This window comes from Sus scrofa, chromosome 13, assembly GCF_054392235.1.
Source record: "Sus scrofa isolate SSC_HxYL_T2T_F1_AM1 chromosome 13, Sscrofa_HxYL_maternal_Yorkshire_Landrace_v2.0, whole genome shotgun sequence".
NCBI lineage: Eukaryota > Metazoa > Chordata > Mammalia > Artiodactyla > Suidae > Sus > Sus scrofa.
Genome location: NC_139395.1, coordinates 64,681,626 through 64,703,594, shown reverse-complemented (window position 1 = coordinate 64,703,594; position 21,969 = coordinate 64,681,626). Strand labels below are relative to the sequence as shown.

Here is a 21,969-nt window from a genome sequence, read left to right as displayed (position 1 = left end):
CCTTGTTGACTCCAGACTTTTATATACACTACTCCTTCTGCCTTAAACGATCTACCATATCATTTTTTTTTCCTTTGTATGGCTGTACCTGTGGCATATGGAAATTCCCAGGCTAGGGGTCGAATTGGAGCTGCAACTGCTGGTATATACCACACCCACAGCAATGCTGCAATCAAGTTGCATCCTCAATCTACACTGCAAGTTGCAGCAATGCCAGATCCTTAAGCCAAAGAATGAGGCCAGGGATCAAAGCCACATCTTCATGGATACTATTTCAGGTTCTTAACCCACTGAACCACAATGGGAATTTCTCTACTGCATCATCTTACCTGGATACTTAGGGTCTCTGTTTGGATGCTAATTCCGCTGGGAAGCCAGCCAGAGTCTTCCCCTGTGATGAATTAACACCCTCACAGCTGTGGTCAGATCATCCTGGGCTAATACTATGGTTTTAAGATCACAAATTTAATTGTCCTCTCCCCTGAATCTCATCATCATTAAAGCAAGGACAATATCTTGTTGGTCACTCTGTCTCTGAGGCTCAGCATCAAAGAAGATAAGTCAGTATTTGTGGAATGATTCTTCTGATTTGGGAGTTTTCTTAGGCCCTTTTCTCTTTTATTTTTGGTTTAGACAGGAAGTAGTATTAGATATTTTGCTATTGAATTCTACAGATCCTGCAAGATGACATCCTCAAAAGTGACAAGATTTTGACAAATGCTGTTAACTCTGAAAGACAATCCAAAATTCTGCCTGTCAGTCAGCAGGCTGCAAGGCCATTTGTAGGGTTTACCCATCTGAACAATTGTTGAGGATATTGAATAATTCCACCTTTGATCAAAATTTCTGCCTAAGTTTTATCTTTGTATTTGTTTTGTCTCCACCCAGAACATCAAGAACAGTCAATGATGGAATATACTTCTGCTTGAGATCTTTTTTTTTTAAATTTGCATTAAAATGTAATAAAAATTTTCAGCATAGGAATACAAGAAAAGCAGTAAATAATGTAACATTCCATAATGTCCTTTAAAACAGCCATGTGAAGTTCAGGATCTGATGAGGTTCTATGGATGAATCTTTAATACACAGTTTCTTTTAAGTAGTGGCCAAGAGAATATTTACACCATCTTCTAATGAGCTTATAATAATCTCATATCTAGAAGAGGCTGCATTTAGACAAATGCAGAAGCAAGGGATAGACAAACCTTCCACAGAAAAAATCCTCTAAAATTGCTGCAAAACTAGTCCACACTTACCCAAATTACCACAGCACACAACACTAGCAACTTCAAAGTAACACAACATATAAACTCAAGTTTCATTTTATATTATACAAATATTTAAAAGAGTTTAAGTAAGGGTCAATTTAGTTTTATTGATAGTGATTATTATCATCTCTACAAAGTTAAAAAAAAACACCTTGGCTTCACCCAGTACAAAGACTTGGTGTTTCCTCTGCTTTCACAAGGGAGAAAAATTAAAGGAGTGGAAGAATTCATTTGAATATGTACACTATTCAGGCCAAAAGAATGTCCTATATTGCATAAAGAGCATATCCTCAGCTATAAGTCTGGGAGTTGCTGTGTTGTTTTATCTTTCCATACTAAGAGTAGAGTGCCCCAGAGGTTGACCCCTAAATTTCTACCAACCAATCCTCTCAATTCTTAGAGCTACTATTTATTGAGAACTAGTTTTTTTCATTTATAATGATTTTTATTTTTTCTATTAGAGCTGGTTTATAGTGTTCTGTCAATTTTCTTTATGTATATATTTTTTCCCCTACTGCACAGCAAGGTGACCCAGTTACACATACATGTATACATTCTTATTTCTCACATTATCATGCTCCATCATAAATGACTAGACATAGTTCTCAGTGCTATAAAGCAGGATCTCATTGCTTATCCATTCCAAAGGCAATAGTCTGCATTTATTAACCCCAAATTCCCAATCCATCCCACTCCCCCCCCTTCCCTCTTGGCAACCACAAGTCTGTTCTCCATGATTTTCTTTTCTGTGGAAATGTTCAAATTGTGCCGTATATTAGATTCCAGACATAAGTGATATCATAAGGTATTTGTCTTTCTCTTCCTGACTGACTAGACATTTCTCCAAAGAAGATATACTGGTGGCCAATAGGCACATGAAAAAATGCTCAACTGATTACTAGAGAAATGTAAATCAAAACTAGTATGAGGTACCAACTTACAACTGTCAGAATGGCCAGCATTGATAAATCCACAAATACCAAATGCTGGAGAGGGTGTGGAGAAAAGAGAACCCTCCTGCACTGTTGGTGGGAATGTAAATTGGTACAACCACTATGGAAAATAGTATGGAGGTACCTTATAAAACTTATACATAGAACTACCATATGACCCAGCAATCCCACTCTTGGGCATATATCTGGACAAAATTTTACTTGAAAAAGACACACGCACCCAAATGTTCATTGCAGCACTATTCAAAATAGCCAGAACATGGAAATAATCTAAATGTCCATCAACAGGTGACTGCATTAAGAAGATGTGGTATATATACAATGGAATACTACTGGGCCAGAAAAAGAATGACATAATGCCATTTTCAGCACCATGGATGAAACTAGAGACTCTCATACTAAGTGAAGTAAATCAGAAAGAGAACTAATTCTATCTTAAGTGTGTTCTCCATGTATTTCCTCAAATAACCCCCATGATCATACCATGAAGTTATATTCTTTTGAATCCTGTTTTCAGATATAGAAACAGGTTTCAGATCATAGTAGAGCCGAGATTGGGACAGAAATCTGTCTGATTTTACTACCTAGGTGCAAAAAGGCATGAATTATTGGAGGATTTATGCCAGGCATTGTGTTAGGCACTGGAGTATAGCCATGAAAAAGACATTCGCATAGCGTCCATTGTACAGCAGTGAAGATAGCATTGAAATGTAATTTAAAGTAGGAATTATGTGACAAAAAGGACAACACTTCATACATCAGGAGGAATTAGATTCCTTTCTAGAGGTCACATACAATAAAAAGTTTCAGGCAATAAGAAGGAAAATCTCTCAGTAATCACAGCGAGGGATGACAATGGCGTGAGCTTGGTTGTTGGAAATGGGGATGGAAAAAAAGAGAAAAGACTGGATAGATGTTTAGCCATGGAATCAAGGAAGTCTGATAGAATGGAGGTGTGCTATAAGGAAGTAAGAAAAGGCAAAGACGTTTCTCATGAAGATCACTTGAGCAAGGATCTGGTGATCTTAGCCCTTTCAGGCTGCTATAAAAAATATCATAGATTGGGCATCTTATAATAGCAAAAATTTATCTCCCACAGTTCTAGAGGCTTGAAGTCCAAGTCCAGGGTAGAAGCATGGTCAGGTTCTTGTGAAGGTCTTCCTCCAGGATGCATTCTGCTGACTTGTCCTTTTATCTCATGTGGCAGAAGGGGTGAAGCTCCCTTTGGAGCCTCTTTTATAAGGAACCTAATTCCATTCATGAGGGTTCTGCTGTCATGACCTAATTGCCCACAAAAGACCCTGCCTCCTAATACCATCACCTTGGAGCTGAGGATTTCAACATATGAATTTTGGTGAGAGGACAAAAACATTCAGTCCATTGAAATGCAGGTGCTAATGTGAGAATGATGAGTAGGTTACCAGGTTGATAAAAATATGTGCTCTATTTTGAATATCCTGAATATGGGTGTCTTTGTGACATCCAAATGGATATGTCTAATAATTGCCTGTACAAAGGACCTGGAGTTGGAAAAATGGATTAGATTAGATGGGAGCTGTTTGGGTCTCTGAAGCCATGAAAAATGAATGGATCAAGTCACCTAGGGACAGTGTCTATAGTGAGAAGAGAAAAGACAGCTGTCCTGTGAGGGCTGAGAGAAAACCAAAGGCAAGGGCAAGCCAGTCTATACCAAATGAACCTCGTCTCGATGAAATGCACCCTCCTGTCCCTTTCTGAAATCCATCATGTATATGAGATTTTTTGATGTCAGAAATGCTTGGGTGTATCAATAGGCACTTGGAAAAATGAGTGTCTTCTTTCACTTGGATTGGGATTAGAAAAAGATGTCCTCAATATATTAACTTCTTTTTTCTTTTTATGGCTGCACCTGTGGCAAATGGAAGTTCCTGGGCCAGGAGGTGAATCTGAGCTGCAGCTGCAAGCCTGCATCACAGCCACATCAATACTAGATCTAAGCTGCATCTGAGACCTAAGGCGGTTTATGGCACTCCACTGAGTGAGGCCAGGGATTTTACTTGCATCCTCACAGTGACAACATCAGGTCCTTAACCTGATGAGCCATAAGAAGAATTCAAATATTCAAATATTTTCCCTCCCTTTTTTTTGGCTGTCAGGAATCAGATCTGAACCACAGCTGTGGCAATACTGGATCCTTAACCCACTCTGCTGGGCCTGGAGATCGAAACCTTGCCCCAGAGCTCCTAAAATGCTGCCAATCCCATTGTACCACAGTGGGAACTCCCAATATCTTCACTTTTGAATGGAAAACAAGCATATGACACAGCTTGTCTTCTCTCGTCATGCTTCAATGGAGACAATGTAATATATTATGATCCAACATGTTTTTGTATCCCCGCACACATTTTTAGATGTTTGAAAGCCTTGCTTATGGTTGCAGTATTCAAATGAGGAAGAGATAAGTAAGTAAAAGTGTTACAACAAAAACTGCCATTCTGACTCGTGGTTTCTTAGCTCCAAATCTAGATGTGCATGCATTAATGAAGACATCAATTTAATATTATTTTCTTAAAATAATCATGATTTCATTATGGCTAATTAGGGACTCACTATATGCCTGGAGATTGAATGACAGATTTGTAGTTTTTATGAATTATTTAATATTCCCATAGACTCTTTGACCTCACACTCTTTTCATTTCCTTTTTATAGGTGAGGAAACTATAGTTCCAGGGGAATAACTTCCTGAAGGACTAATGAGTGGCAAAACCAGGGTTGAAATCCCACTCTGTGTGTTCCAGGGTACAGTGACTCCATATTGCTGTAGAAATTTCCATCTGTCTATTTGGGAACAAATGCCATCTTAACATCTTCCATGGATGCTTCTAACAGATGTCCTAGTTTGAACCCTGGTGCTATGTTCTGGAGCTTTGCGACCATCAGCAAGCTCCTTCTCATTCAATTTCCTTATCAGTAACATGGTGCTAATACTCACAGAATCCATCTCATGTGTTGTTGTAAAGATTAGATGTGAAAAGGCTGGTAACATTCTCAGTGGGGTGCTTGAGACACAGTGCTCCACAACTTTGAGTTCCTGTAGTCATTATCATTTTTCTATAAGAGATGTTAGTCCAGTAGAGAATTTTTATAGCATGGCTTTATTACATTGTTTCTTTCTTTTCTTTCTTCTTTTTTTTTTTTTTTTTTTTTTTAGGGTCTATACCACAGCCACAGCAACAAGCGACTCCTGTGACCTACAATGCAGCTCATGGCAAAACTGGATCCTTAACCTCCTGAGTGGGGCCAGGGATCAAACCTGCATGCTCATGTATACTAGTTGGGTTCATTACCACTGAGTCACAACAGGAACTCCATTACATTGTTTCTTAGCCACATGTGCTTGAGGAGTCTGAAGGGAGCAGGGCTTGGCAATGTGAAAAATAACCATTTTTCCATTATTTCCTTCACAAAATAGACTCATATAAAGCTGCATACTCATCTGAATTTTACACAGTACCCTGGATTTCAGGAATGGGTTTGTCAAGCATCCTTAGGAACAGACGTTATGGAAGTTTTTTTGTTTGTTTGTTTGTTTGTTTTTTTCCCCCTGCATAGAACGCGATATTGTCAGTTAATAAGGAAATGAATTGGGAGTCAAAGAAGATACATGTTTATCAGGAAGAAAACAAACTGACATGAACATGTAGTTATCAACCATGTTTAAATACATCTCAAGTTATCAGTCCTTTACCCTGATGCCCTTCACTCTATAATGAACCTAGTAGTTGAAATGTTATCTAAGGTCAGGCAGCAGAATTGAGAAGCAGTGACTGAAAATTTCTGTCAAAGAGTTTGGCTTGTTTGATTTGGGGGTGGGTGTGAGCATTCCTTTGCAGCAGTGTGAGTGGCTGAGCTTAGAGATAGCATGGGACATTTAGGTGACAGCAACCATGTGGATGGCTAACAGTGTGTGTGGAAGGTGGTGATATCAAAAAGGCATTTTGATGTGCTTTGCCTTGGCATTGACTGAAGTGCTAGAATAGGGGTTTTGAAATCTGTTGTGAGACACTACACAGGGAGATTTTTGTCTGTGTAGAGGGCTCTCAATGCTCTAGCCTCACTCACAAAATTCCAAGTTGACCATCCCATTTCCCACAGCAGATTCCCACATTGCTACCTCCTCTAAGGACTTGATTAGCACATCTCACTTGCAAGAACTCTACTAGGAACTGGAGATGCACAGCTCAGTTCCAACACTATTGTTTGCTCCCTGCCTATGTTTTTAGCCTCTTCTGGTAGATTATTTCATTGTTCTTTGAGTTTCAGCCACCACAGTTTTCTCAAACTATTGATCAAAACCCAAGGCTTTTGCCTATGCTGATCTCTACCTGGAACACTTCACCCAAGTAGCTTAAGTCATACCTCACATCTTAGACCTCTTGGCACTTCTCCCCAGAAGTCTCAGCTTCCCGGCCTCCTTTAGAGTCTTTGTTATTACATCCTTTCCAAGGACTGAATTCCTTTGCTTCAGAACATGTGGTTTCTACTTAAACAGTTTCACGTATGATTAGAGTACGGTCTGTCTCCCTGGCTGAACTGTCGGCTCCAAGAGAGAGAAGATCTAATTTTGTTCATCATTATGTGACCAAATGTTTGGCAGAATTCCTGGCACATGGTCAATTCTCTGAAAATACCTGCTGAATGAATGGGTGAGTCTCTCTAGTAGCGAAGATCACAAGTCAACAGAAGATTACACTACATTAGGGTAAATTATTATAAATATTATACAGGCTGTGCCAGGGAGGTGGGGGGAGGGAGCATCTGTTCATTTTGAGTACAGAGGTTTGAAGGAGGACCTCTGGAGTGGGTGATGAAACTTGGTGAATGAAGTGGGAGTCAGATGGAGCAGGGAAGCAGGGTTGAGGGTGCATGTGAATCAGAGGGATTAATTAGGGGCAAGAGAAGAGTCTGCATTGCAGCAGCATTAAAATTAGGAAATGGTGAGAAAATGATGGATCTGAAATATATGGAATGTGAATGAGGATATGTTGCAGAGGATCCTTAAGTAAGAGTTAAGCATACCTGCATGGTAGTGTCATTCTCCAAGGAAGGGAAATACAAGAAGTGGCACATGTACTCTGAACATTTGCTACCAGTGTTTCTAATGCTACCTTGTACCCATCATTTCTAGCAGTTCTTCATTTGAGGTCTTATATATCCTGATTAGATGATTTAACTTCTCTAAGGCATGAAGTTCTTCCATAAAATGGAGATAAGAATAGTATCTATCTTATAAGGCTGCTGTTGTTAAAATTACGTAGAGGAATACATGTAATGCACCAGGTCTGGCACATAGAAAGGATTCAATTATAAACCAGTACAATGATTACTTTTAAACTAGTGCTATAAGTAGTATCCCATGTACTTGAAAAGACCACTGTCAGCTGACATGGGCAGACTTAATCTCCCTCATTTTCAGATAGAAGAATGAGGCAGATATCAAGAAAGCACCCAAGCAGAAGGGTAAATATCATCCATGACTACTACAATAATGAACACTTTAGGTCAATTTTAGCAGCTTATAGGTCTTTTATTGTGCACCCTCCACTCTTGGATACCGTGACCCCTGTGTATTATCATGACAACTTCTCTTTTCACTGGAGCCACTATTGAGAGGGTAGATGAGAATAGGTACCTAGTATAAAGTGCAGTTAGTATGTAGGCACTAAAGGAGATCATAAATTATCCTTTCTGAGTTGGTGCAAGTATGCCACTCTCAATTTGAAGACATGCGATTGTCCTTTGAATTGACCACCCAATTATTTAACCAGAATAAGTAATATTAATTGACACTGAATTTGAGTCCACTGAATTTTGCCATTAAATTTTTTAAATGATGCAATCATGAAAGTACTAAGCAGCGTCAGTAAGGGGAAGGTGAGAATGTTCTTCCAATGTCCTAGCTCAAGTAGAGATCTTGACTCCATCTGGTCTTGTTTATTTGGTACATAGAATTTCCTTTCTATGTCCATGACCCCATTAAGGAGCCCAGATTCCTCTTCTTACTTCCTGGACTTCTTAAGGATCTTAGAGGTCATCTACGCAGGATGGAAAGGTAAGGAGGCTTTAGGATAATGGTGGTTAGGACTCCTGGTGGACAATCACTGTGCAATATGCTAGCTTCTATTCCTAGACAGTCTTCACTGGAAGACAACCAAAAGGATATAAAAAACATGTTGATCTATTGTGTACAGGGCTCTCTTCCTGGCTGGAAGCAGGAGAGGTGGGTCCAGAAGTGGTAACACATGTCTGTGGTAGAAACGGCAGATAGCCTTTGCTCAAGTGGACCATATTTTTTCCCACCCCTATGGTCCTTCCTTTCTCCTTCTCCAGGCTCATGGCATCCATATGAGTTTGGGGGAAAAAAATCCTAATCCTTCCATTTTCTACCTCAGTGTCTAGATAGATTTTGAACTGACACACTAAATATTTGGGCCTTATATTCTCTGATTAGTGGGTAATTCCTGTCTTGTTGTTTGGTTGGGAATAGGCCCTCAAAAATTCAAGGAGCTTGAGAGGATAGAAGAATGCATTATTGCATTTTTCAAATATTATTCATCTGCATACATTTCTACACAGGACTCAGAAGGGGACATAAGTTTTACCACTTCCTTAGATGAAGTTATCAAAATCTTCCACATCAAAATGGGCCAATATCCTCAGCAGCTTCTAAGGGCTGTTGCAGAAGGACAAGGCTATAGATTTTCCTAGAAGTGTGAAGTAATTCACAAGCCTTGCTCGTTATTCATATGGACAGCACATTAATAACACAGGGCCCCGAGATCTTGCCTTATCTAGGCTAGAGCCCAGCTAAAGGGATGAGGAGCTGACTCCTTAGATTTAGAACAACATTTTTCCCCCTTTCTGAAAAAAAAAATGATTAAAAGTGCTCTCATATCAGACAAGAACAGGTCTTTGAAAACACCTGAGCTCTTTGGAGATAAATGGAAACCAATAACTCTGAAGCTGTGTTAGGGAAATTTTCTTGTTGATGAATTTGGAGTTCTGTGTGACCAAGTCAAGATCAGTGCCAAGGATTTGGGATGAGATGCACCATAATTAGACACACACACACACACACACACTCACTTACACTATATACACCATGATAAATGTTTGTGCACAGAGTTTTGTATGCTCAAGTAGCTACATAGACAGGTTTTAGAATGGGGCTTAATATATTTAGATGCAAGTATATGCACTAAATATACTTTTATATTTACTTTCCTCTCTGAAAAGGACATTGAAACCCTTAGAAGATTTCTTAGATAATATCCAGATTCACAAACCCAATCCTACTGAGGGAACACAGGGAATTATATGCCTAGGAAATGTGGCTAAATAAAGTCACTGTAAGGAGTTGTAATGCATGTGATTTGTTTTATGCTCCCCAAACATCCAGTCTCATTACAAAATCTCCAATTTATCTTCTTCCCTTTCGGTGAACCAAATAAAGAAAAGTGGCTAACTAATTGAGTTTGTAAGCCGTTTATCATCAAGTATGATTTATATGTAATTTTCTTCTCCACCCTCCTTAGTACTGGGTATTACCAAACTTTTCATCTCTGCATATATTTGACTGATGAAACATTACATTTCAGGGTTTAATTTACATTTCTTCACTTGAGTGATGATGAGCAATTTTTTTTTCTGTGTTTACCAGCCATTCTTTCATGAAAAGAGTGAAGTATATAAGATACTGCCTTATGCTGAAAAAAAATATAGGTTCAGAGCATTTTTTAATAAGCTGACATCATTTTGGCTTGTTGAGTTGTGTGTGTATGTCCATAGGCCTGCATGTGTAGATATTCTCTGTATGGCTGCACAGAAAGCTGGTAATGATGGTTCCCTCTGGCAATCAAGATGTGAGGATTAGTAGGAAAGGAGAGGAGAAGGAGGGTTGGCCTTATTCTCATCCTTTCTTTGCTATTTTGGCATTCATGTATTTCCATTTACAAGGGGTTATAACTTTTTTGAAGAGAAATTCTTTTTCAACAAATTAATTTGCTTATTAACTTGAGAAGAGTAGAAAAATGACTGTGTGAACCAAGAAACACACATGACACTGTCTCTAGGAATCAGGTAAGTGACATTGATGTTCCAGAGCCAGGTGTGTAAGGGAGTGGTGAGGCCTGCGGGAAACCGGACTGTTCCATCTTAAGAGCATGCAAAGTCAGTTTTTCCATTACTCTCCAATCTAAAGAACAGGACTGACTGTAGTTTCTGCCAGTGGGCTGTCAGTTGTAGCCTACTGCTTTAAACTGAAAAGAAAAAAAAATTACATCTCCTCTTAGATGTATGGGAATATATGAAGACTGAACTCCCATTCTTTTCATCATGACAAGGAACAAAGAGAGACAGCCTTTTATTAGACAGTCTAAAAAGCTTTTCCAGTTCTTACAAATCCTTCTTCCTCTTACTAATGCAGACTTGGATGTCTTATGTACCTGGGTAAGAACAGGTGCCAAGTAGGGAAGCAAAAGAAAATTTATATATACTTCAGAAAAGATGCCTGAAATTCCACAATTTTACTAATGGTGCCATAGAAGATCTTCATCTAATAAGAACAATGGACTCTTAGCGATGCCTTGTGATGGAGCTGTTGAGCTCAGCATTCCATCTATTAAACAAGGTAGAGTTTGCCTTGAAAGAACAAGGTAAGTTTCAAATAGAGATGGTAATAAAGGGGCCACAGGCAGTTATTGTGGCATATGGCCCTGACTCACCATAGCAATTCATTATCTTGGTATTTTACTATATGTGGATGACTAGTAATAAATGGTAGAACCAAAACAGGTCATCTTCCCAGTCCCCTAAAACATTTAATATTTGTGAATAAAAAGGCATAAGCTTTTTCATACTACATTCCTCTGGAAGATCTCTGGATGATTTGCAAACTGCAGTTGCACCTGACCTTGCACTAAGATATTATAAATCACATTAGTACTGGGACCCATTGGGTAATGTTTGGTCAGCTAGTCTTAGGAAGAACACTGAGCTCTGGGCACAGGAATTACCAGTAGGTCTCAGAAGACCACTGGAAACAAAAATAAAACCAAAACAGAGTCCATATAGTCTACTATTAGCATAGCGAAGTCCATTTCATGGAACAGTGGTTCTGCAGGATGTGAATATATGTTACATAAGAAAAGGTTCTATTGTCAAAAATGTTTGGAAAATATTGGACTAAAGTTCTACAAGTTTCTTCTCAGAGAAACCGCAGAACTTCTCAGAGCCTAAAATATGCTATCATGATTTGAAGGCTAAGAGAGAGTTATTACATGCAATATTTCTCATACATGATATTCTATAGAAAACTGTTACTGATTTCAAATTTATTTCAATTCTCAGAACTTTTTGTCCACCGTGGCCATCTCTAGGGAATACAATGGTATGCAGTCAAGAAAATTTTATTATGTATTTTCCAAAGCAGCAATCTTCAGAAACAATTGTTGTAAAGACTCTGGTGCTAGAATGTCATACAGTGCAACTTGAAAAAAAAGTTCCAGTATCAATCTACCAAATACATTTTATTTTGCTAAAATTAATTATATGCTATGAGACTGAATGTAGACAAGTTATCTGGAAAAATGAATAAAGTCATTTTATGGGCAAATGCTTTAATATTCCTGCTAAGGATCCATTGTTTTCTTGCTCTCTTTTATCCCTTTCTCTCTAGTTTCTCTTTCTCATGCCCTTCTTTGTATGTCCCTTTGTCTCACTGACTGTGGGTCTCCTTCCCTGTAATTCTGTCTGTCTTCCTGGGTCTCTTTCTGTATCTTTCCTTTTGTTGCTTTTGTTCCTGTCTTGGAGACAAAGTAGGATAAGCCAGGAGCAAAATATCCTGGTGTATTGCAGGGGTTTATGTTCACATAAATATCCAGGAGTATGATGGCTTTTTCATTATGTTAACTGTTTATTTATGGTTAAAAACAAAAAATCTAGGGTTTCTACAGCTGTGGAAGTTAGAAGGTTTTTGTGATGTAAGCTGATCTCTTCTTGCTGCCCTCTCTGGCTGTTAATCCAGCATAAGAACACAAGAATATCAGGTAAAATTTGCTAGGAATCAAAGTCATTGAGATGGACATTAAATTCTACTGAATGAGAAGGGAAGGCCTATCAGCTTATTATGGATATTTTTCTTAATTAGACAAATGTTGAAAATCTACAGTGAATTAAAAGACCTCCTCTACTCAGCAGTAGTGGTAATGATTTTTTTTCACATATTTGTCTAAGTTAGGCCTATACATAAATTATATGAGAATGAAATCCTAAATAGATAAAACTGCATGAAAATTTCTCCAGCAAACTGTCATTTTATCCCCGAATGCCTTAAACAATGATACTACTGTCATTCTACAAAACTGAAATCATTATTTATAAAAATGATTCCAATTACTCAATGACAATGACTTTAGGAAGGGGAACCAATCAACATACTCTAAGACACAGAAAGGGAACAGGCAGGTATTGTCCAAAGTACAGAATGTTTCTGTAAGTAGACACATGGGTGGACTTCCTTTCTCTTCTCACCTAATATATTGGCATCTTGCAAGAAAGCCTTTGGACTGGGAGTTCCCACCATGGCTCAGTGGTTAATGAACCTGACTAGGATCCATGAGGAGGGGGGTTCAATCCCTGGCCCTGCTCAGTGGGTTAAGGATCTGGTGTCACTGTGAGCTATGGTGTAGTTTGCAGATCCAGATCGGTTGCTGTGGTTGTGGCTGTGGCCAGCAGCTGTAGCTCCTATTTGACCCCTAGGCTTAGAACCTCCATATGCCATTGTGTGGCCCTGAAAACCAAAAAATAAAAATTAAAATTAAAAAAAAAAATCTTTTGGACCACAGCATGCATTTATGTTAGAACTTGGTTTGCCTATGCTTGATAAATGGAGGCTTGGAGTCCACCCAGGTGAATCTTCCAGCTCTGCTATAAGATTTTAAGGAAGTTATCCCATCTCTATGCCTCAGTTTCTTGGAGAGTTAAAATGGAAATAAGAGAATGCTACATTTTATGGGGTTGGTCTTAGAATTAAGTGAATAAACAGACTTGAAGGACTTATAAAAGTGGTTTAAGGTAAGCCTTTAAGAAAATGTTAGTCATTACTTTTATTACTGTTATCATTATGTTACTAATTATATTCCATTATTTTTAAAGCTGAGATGGATACTCTTTTGATGCTATCAAAGATCAGTTAGAACAATAAAACATCACTAACCCTAGAAATTTTTTATTTATTTGTTTTACATCATCTGGCTTTGAAAAACTCTTCCCTTAAATAAATAATTATGTCTGAATCATCATCTTCTTATTTGTAGTTTATTTTAAATGTGGACCCTGGAATAATCAGAAATTATGGAAAGACTGTACATGATATTCTTAGTTGGTATCAAAGATATTGAGTAAGATAGTCTCCCTTCTATTTTGAGTTATAGAATAAATAACAAAACACAACTTAATAAGAATTCAAGTATGACAACCTATATTCCCTCAGAATACTGCCAGGCACACCTCCAAGGGCAAAAACCTTTTTAAAATATTTGTAGATGACTACACCAAAAATTAAGTTGTTGTGAATTTTTTGGTATTTTCTGTTATTAGGTAACAGAATATCACTTTTAAACTAAACATCCACTACTTATGCATTTCTCCAAATATCATGTACTATAAGTTTCTAAGATTATACTTCAAAATATATGTCCCATCTGAAATAATCTAGTCTCAGATTTTGAATCTTAAAACAAGTCAATACAAGCTTTTTTAAAAAATCAAGCTGTTCTTCTGTTTTTGGAATCACTATAAAAGGCAACTGGCCTGCAATTTCAGAGGAAAGCAAATAACAGTAATTGGAAAACTTACTATGGCAAATGCAGTATATAGAACCGAATATATTTAGGACAAATGTGGTATATGGATTGTCAACTGCCATCATGGAGAGAAACTGGTTTCTATCTGTTCTTAAGATAAATAGGAAAACGCATGAAACATCATAAATGTGTCAAACTGGAGAGGATAATTAGATAAATGAAATCCTATGTAGCAATTAACAATAATGTTCTTTAAGGGTATGTATTAAGTTGGAAAATGTTCACCATGTATTAAAGGAAACAAGCTGTCTATAAAATAGTACCATAATATTTTGGTTCAGTAAAATACCTACTATGAGAATTTCTTTTCAACGATGGGTTAAACGTCAAAGGACATATATTTTTTTACGAAGCAATGATAATCTGAGCATGGTGATTTTAATGCATGGATGTATTTCTGTATTATTCAAAGTCCCTATAATGAATGCACATTCTTGAAGAAGATTACCATCATTACTGATTCCCAGGCTAATTAGTTAGAAGCAGTTCCAAGAAAAGATGGTGGATAAAATGCTACTGTATTGAATTCATAGGAGAAACAACTTCAAAAAATAATGTCTAAGCATTACACATACTTATTATATTAGTGAGATAAAAAACTGTTACCATCATTTATTAAGCACTTGAGGAGAACTAGATACTATGCAAAAACACATTATACACAAGGTTTCCTCCATCCTCACTACAACCTCATGAAGCAGAAACAATCGTTATCCCCATTTTACAGATGAGGAAACAGGTTAGTAAGCAAATGTGACTTGCCCAAGGTCATTTTATTAGTAACTGGTACAGCTGGGATTCCACTCATATCTGTCTAATTTCACAGTTTGTGGTCTTAATAACTATGCTGGAATTGTTCATTTATATACCTACTTCATATTTAATTTGCATGTAGAGATCTAGGCCATTAAAAACAGTTTTGATCAAAGCAACACATAGACTTTTCCCACATGTGCCAATGGATTTCCAAGATTTTGGAGGAGTAGAATGCTATGGAAATTATAAACAATCCACTTGAGACTACAGAATACTCTACACTTTATTGACTTTTGCCTGGAAGATTGACACTAATAGCTCTCATGCATACACCTGCCACACTAAGCAGCTCCGAGTTTGCAAAGTCAAACTTGTTCTGAGAGACAAAACGTTATCATTAGGTGGCTTAACTTCTCACAGGAACATAGAGCCAGACACCATTTTCCCCCTCTGCCAGCATAGACAATGCATCATTCTCTGTGCCTTGCATCCAAATCCTGAAGGCAATTCTATTTCTAGATCATTAGTGATAAAAATGAACTGGAAATAAAATGGAGATTTATAGCTAACAGACTCAGTGCTTTCTTTGGCAGAGAATAGGAGAAATAATCATGGTTTTATAATGTTTATTCGCTTCTAGGGCCAAGAGTTTCCTCCTAAAAGATGGTGAAATGGCTTTTCTAGTCTAGCCTGCCTTCCCCACAGTGGAAGTGCTTTATGGCACCAACTGTGACCTAGAATAAGTAAATAATTGTAGTGCAAGTTTCTCAACATCAGCTCCACTGACATTGGAGGCAGGATAATACTTTTCTGCAGGGCTGCCCTGCACATTGTAGGACATTTAGTAGCTTTTCTGGATTTTACACACCAGATGCCAAGAGCACCCCGCTTAGTTGTAGCAAATGTCTAGGCCGAAACTGACTCCAGACATCGCCAAATGATCCCTGAGAATTGCCCTGATTAAGAACTACTGATCACAGCGTATTCCTAAACCTGGCTTTTCCACATTTTTCAGGTGTATAAGTATGTATAAGTAACATGCACTAACCGATTGGGGCACTGGAACTGCATTTACATCTTTTTTAAAAAAGCTTGACCTTCCAATGGTATAGAATACCCTAATCGGTTTGTCCCTCTGGCTGCAGCTGATTGAGCAAAAGTGAACCAATGTGACCCAAACTGGGTCAATCCTATTTAGTCTTTCAGGAGAAGGCATTGGAGATACAGGGAGTGAGTCAGGTCTATTTGGGCTATACCGTACTGCTGAGTGAATTCCAAGTTGATACTACAAAACAAAAGCTTCACACACCAATTCCTAAGTTATGTGAGAGCAAAAGCTAAAATGCTTAAAGAGGGAACCCATCTACATGGAGGAGAATGAGGGCAAGAAAGATCAGAAACAGAAAACAAGACGGAAGCTGCCAGAATAGTTTATGAATTCAACGAGGTTTGACTGAATTTCCTGTAAATGGGTTCCCTAGGAATCTTCTTTGTTTTTTTAAAAAATAACTTCCTCCTTCCTTGGTCTAGCTTGAATGTGTTTCTTTTCTAACCACCTAATGATTTATAATAAAAATACATAACACAAGCCAATCTAGAAGATATCCTTCTCTTTCTATATCTAGAAGTAGAACCATGGACCCTCAGTCAAGAGATTTAGATTCTAATTCCTTCTGTGTGACTGACTGATCAAGTGACTCAATTCTCTGCGTCCTCATTTTCTTACCAAAGAATTTGAAAGTCAGCTCATATCTGGATCTGAAGTTATGAAAGATGAATTTGGGGAGAGATATTTGTTTTCCCTTTGAACTTTGGACTCTCTGTTTGACAGGGCATATAAAATTGTTTAAAGGTAGTAGTCAAGCCATGGTATTAGAGTCATTTACCTTCAACTCCCATGCTGACTGATAGGGCTGACTTAAATAACCAATAAGACATTGTAGAAACAATGAAGGATAACTCCTGAGGTGGTATCACAAAAGAAAAAGTCACTGTGGTGTCTACATTGTTCTACTGAACCACTCACTCTGGGGGAAGCCAGGCGCCATGTTGCGAGGACACAAATCTCCTTTGAAGAGGTCCATGTGGCAGGGCACTGATGCCACCTGCCAATAGCTATGTGCTTAAGCCATCTCAAAACCATCCTCCAGCAGCACTCAAGCCTTCAGATCTTGACTGTACCACAGAAGGGACCCTAAGCCACAACCATTCGGATAAGCTGAAGTCCTGACCTATGGAATTTATGAGACAATATTTGCTGCTTAAAGTAGCTAATTTTGGGGGCAGAGCGTCAATTGGTATTGTTACACAACAAAAAATAACAAAGACGGGGTTGGGATGAATGCATAAAATAATGTATGAGAAAAGTTTAGGACAGGGCTTGGCACATGGTGAACTCTCAGAGCACTTCTATCTGTTCATGAATATATGTGAAGCCCTGGAGCAGTGCCTGGCACATAGTAAATGCTCATAAGCATCTGTGGGATGAATATTAGATACCAGATCATCAGCATTATATACAAAATCAATTCAAAATCAATTCCCAAATGAAATGGCCTCTCAAATTTATTGACTTGAAAAAATTCCTTTACCTTATGTTTTCTAAAAAAAAAAAAAAAAAAAAAAAAAAAAAACACACAAAATTTCACATACAGCTATTAGAAAACACCAAAGCCAGAAGAACAAGAATTCAAACCCTATGCAGAGGGCTGATATTTGTCTAACTTTCCAGCACTTTCGATGCACCTTCTTCATTATCTTGAACAACATTTAGATGAAACAAAGCATGCATATTATGCATGGTGAAGATGAAGATGAATCCCCAAAAAGAGGTGTGAGACCAGCTACTTACCATCAACACAGGAAGGTCGGTTTCTTGTTGTTCCAGCCACTTTCCCAGGTAGACAGGAACACTTGACTGTTTGTGACCGCTCCTCAATGCGATTCTTATTACAACATCTGTGTGCGGCAATCACTTCACATGTCCCTCCTTCTGGCAAGAGAGAAAAAAACAGGATGCTGTTTAGAAATAATTCAGTGGCTGTTCAGGCCTGTAGGGGTATGTGTGGAGGGCTTGGGGAAAGGGAGTTGCAATTGCTATGGGATTCTCTCCTACAGCAGGTATATATACATGTATGTAAGATTACATACAATGGATGTGTAATCTCGAAGATAGGCATCACAGCACAAAACTTTAAATATAACAAAGAACCCCAAGGAAGAGCCCTCAAGAGGCAATACTTTTGGGCTATAAGTACTGAGAGACAGCAGAGCAGTCAATGCCTGGGGTTAATACAGAATAAAGATGCTACCAGATTTAAATGCACTATATTTGGGGAGCTCACCCCTGTGTTATCTTTGCATTTGGAATTCTCTGCGCTCCTGTTCATGACAAGCAACTGACACTCAAATGATACAAAACCTGCAGTGGCAAGGAAAATGCCCAGAAATGAGCTCTCCCTCCCAGCACCTGCTCAATCTCAAGGGGATTGAAAAGAAAATCTAGTTGGGGAATCATTTCCCAAAGCCAGATTTCATGCAAAAGTGATAGAAGGAATCACTGGAGAAATTCCTATGTGCTTCCAGTGGAATCTCAAATGACAGACAGAGGCACTGAGCATCACTTAATTGTTAGAGGTCAGCCATGCATTCATCAGCATTTAGTGACAACTGAATGTATGCCACTTTCTGCTAGGTTCTTAACAGGTACTCTGCTGACTCTGTCCAAAGGCTGGTAAGAGCCAGGCAGGTCTTTCTGGCCTGCGGGACACCAGCTAAGCCAGTTCTCCAGGGACACAAGAGATGTTCCAAGTGGTCAGAAACCAGGAATTAACTTTCCCAACATCAAATTTTGCATTCAGGAAGGATATGTATAATTTGACAAGAATGGGTCATAACGCTTATGATTCATGTCATCCAAGAGTCAGTTGGCAGCAATTCCTCAAGCATTTGTCAGGCAACCACTGTCTGCAAGGGATTGTGTTATAAACTGTAAGGGATATGTATCCAGCTTGTATATCGAAGGCACTTATTAAACATTGAAAAAAAAAAGAAGAGGGGTGGAAGACAGGAAAGAGGGAAGAATTTAAATATAACTCCATTCCATCCTGAGAACTTAAGCGTGTTAACTCAGTGGTTCTCAATGCGGGGTACTGGATGGGGTGATTTTGTTGCCCTTCACATGCGACAAAGTTGGAAGATATTTCTAATTGTCATAACTGGTAAAGGGTGGGAGCTAAGGGCATCCTGTAGGGTCGAAGTGAGGCAGAATATTAACTTAGGTAGGTATTGTAGAAGCATGGCTCGAATACATTCTTTGATATGGATCTTGATTAGCATTTGTGACTTCAGGGCTTGAGGGAGTAACACCTCCACAGGCCTTGTTTTATTATAGGAAATGCGCATTCCCCACAGGCTTTGTTTACTATAGGAAATTTTAATCTCTAGCCCACTCCTCAACTGATTAAAAGAAATGAGAGGAATGGTGACTTAATCTAAGGAAAGAAAAGGACAAAGAAACCATAACACTTACAGGACATTTCCAACCCTAAAAGCCTCTGTTGGACCAGGACTGATACAGGTAATTGAGCAAGGCCAATGGGAGAAAATTACATCTTTCCAGGCCCATGTTGTTGCCCCTCCCCACCTTTAAGAGATAAAAATCCCTATAGGACAATAGAGAAGGGGGCTCTTCTCTCCATCCCAGCAGCCCTGGGAGCTATTTGCTATTCTTTAATAAAGACTTTGCTTGCTTGCTGCCTGTGTGTTCATGAACAAGAACCTGGATTCCGGTATCAGAGGGTACTTCACCAGGTATGCTCCAACATCCCACAATACACAGGACAGGCTCCACAATAAAGAATTTTCTGGATCCATATGTCAATAGTGCCAATAACCCTGGTTTAATATGAAGGGAACACTCATAAGAATCTCTGACTGAAGGCAGATTAACTGTGCATCCCTAAACAGGAGGAAAGAGCTTGGGCTTTCACACCAGCCTGTTCTAGTCTGAATCTCAGCTCTGTCACTATTTAAGTTCCTCAGTTTCCTTATCTGTAAAATGGAAAAAAAAAATAACACTGCCTCCTTGGGTTGAGTGAGTGAAGACCAAGATAATACAAGTATAGGGATTAGAATTGAGCTTGACACACAGGGAGAGTCCACAATGCTACCTCTGATGATAATACCCAGTCACGCTGATGTTATATTTCTCTGAGGGTGCATCCTTCTTTCTGCCTCAGAAATGGGCAAATAGGATTTTTTCTGGAATGCTCTCTCTTTCCTTCCAACCAACTATCCCCAACTCAAACATGTATACTTAGTTCTTCTTTGAACTGACAGCAAGTTTGTTCCTTAGAAAATATCCCCTAACTTCCACCATAGTTCATTCTCTTAGCACACTACACATTTCCTTGCACAGTTGTAAACATGTGTCTATGACCCTAGGCAATCTGTAAGCTTGGTCAGGGTCAAGGTTGTTGCTCATCTCCTCACAGCCCTATTGTCAATAACTGGTATAGGTAGTCCAGAACTGCTGGTTAAATGAATGAAAGAATCAGTACATTAATGAAAATTAACACCGTACCATAAAGATCAAGTTCTTCAGACACAGAGGAAAGGAGAGATCCATTCATTTTCGAAGAATTATGAAGGTTTCTTAAGTTATGAGATGAAAGGTAGGGCTTCCACAGGGAGTGAGGAAGGGGAAGCATTTCATTCATGTGAGAGTGTGGGCATTATTTTAAAACAACATTTTTTTTTTTTTTTTTTTTTTGTCTTTTTGCCATTTCTCGTGCCCCTCTTGCGGCATTTGAAGGTTCCCAGGCTAGGGGTCGAATCGGAGCTGTAGCCACCGGCCTACGCCAGAGCCACAACAATGCAGGATCTGAGCCACGTCTGCAACCTTCACAGCTCACGGCAACGCCAGATCCTTAACCCACTGAGCAAGGGCAGGGACCGAACCTGCAACCTCATGGTTCCTAGTCGGATTCGTTAACCACTGCGCCACAATGGGAACTCCTAAAACAACATTTTAAACATGGAACAGTTTTAGATTTATAGAAAATTTGTGAGGATAACTCTAGGAATTTACATATATGCCACACCCTATTATATAGTTCCTATTTTTATTCCCTTAATGCTAACATCATATGCTACATTTGTTACAATTAGTGAACATATGTTGAAATATTATTATTAAATAAAGTCTAGGCTTTATTCAGATTTTCTCAGCTTTTGCTTAATGTCCTTTTCTGTGCCAGGACCCCATTTCAGGATCCCACATTAATTTTAGTTATTTTATCTCCTTAGGCTCCTCTCGGCTATGACAGTCTCTCAGCCATTCCTTCCTTTTTGATAACTTTGACAGTTTTGAGCAGTGTTCATCAGGTATTTTAGAAAATGTCCCTCAATTGGGGTTTATCTGATGCTTTTCTCATGATTAGACTGAGGTTATGCTTTTGGAGGAAGACCATGGAAGTCAAGTGCCATTCTCATCATATCTTATCAAGGGTACATACTATCAACATGAGTTATCACTCTTGATTTTGACTTGATTTCAAGGCTGAGATAGTACTTCTCATATTTCTCCACCATAAAGTTACTCTCCTTCCTCATTCTCCATACTGTCCTCTTTGGAAGGAAGTCACACCCTTAGAGAACAGAGAGTTATGTTTCATCTCCATCTCTGTGAGGAAGCAGTATCTGCTAAAACCTTTGGGAATTCTTCTGCATAGAAGATTGGTCTCTACTCTCCTAATTATTTACTCATTCAGTCATTTATATCAATAGGGCCCATGACTCACTGATATTTATTTATACTTTGGGTTATAATCCTATACTGTGTTGTTTATTTTGTTGCTCAAAAAGGTACAGCTTTGGCCATTATGAGCTCTTTCAGTTGGTTTCTTTGTCTTTTTTTTTTTAAAGCACTTCCTTACTTTCTGGTCCTTTAAGAGGCTCCTGATTCATCTTGTCTATTTCCTGCCCCAGTCCTAAAATCAGCTATTTCTCTGAGGAGCCAAGCCAGGGCATTTGAAAGAACACATTGGAATAGACAGAAGTGAGGACCTGACATAGGATTGAACAG

At 38.7% G+C, this 21,969-nt stretch overlaps 1 protein-coding gene across 4 annotated transcripts in view; it reads right to left on the bottom strand.

Annotated features, from left to right (window-relative positions):
• The window catches only part of TAFA1 (TAFA chemokine like family member 1), a 516,763-nt gene that overhangs the window by 103,897 nt on the left and 390,897 nt on the right, over nt 1–21,969 (bottom strand). For 2 of the 4 annotated variants that reach the window (XM_021070830.2, XM_021070831.2), the window contains exon 3: nt 17,734–17,874. In XM_021070830.2, coding sequence (XP_020926489.1) covers nt 17,734–17,874 — 141 coding nt within the window. The remainder of the gene's footprint in view (nt 1–17,733; nt 17,875–21,969) is intronic. The other 2 variants (XM_084988963.1, XM_021070829.2) reach the window with 1 other exon arrangement.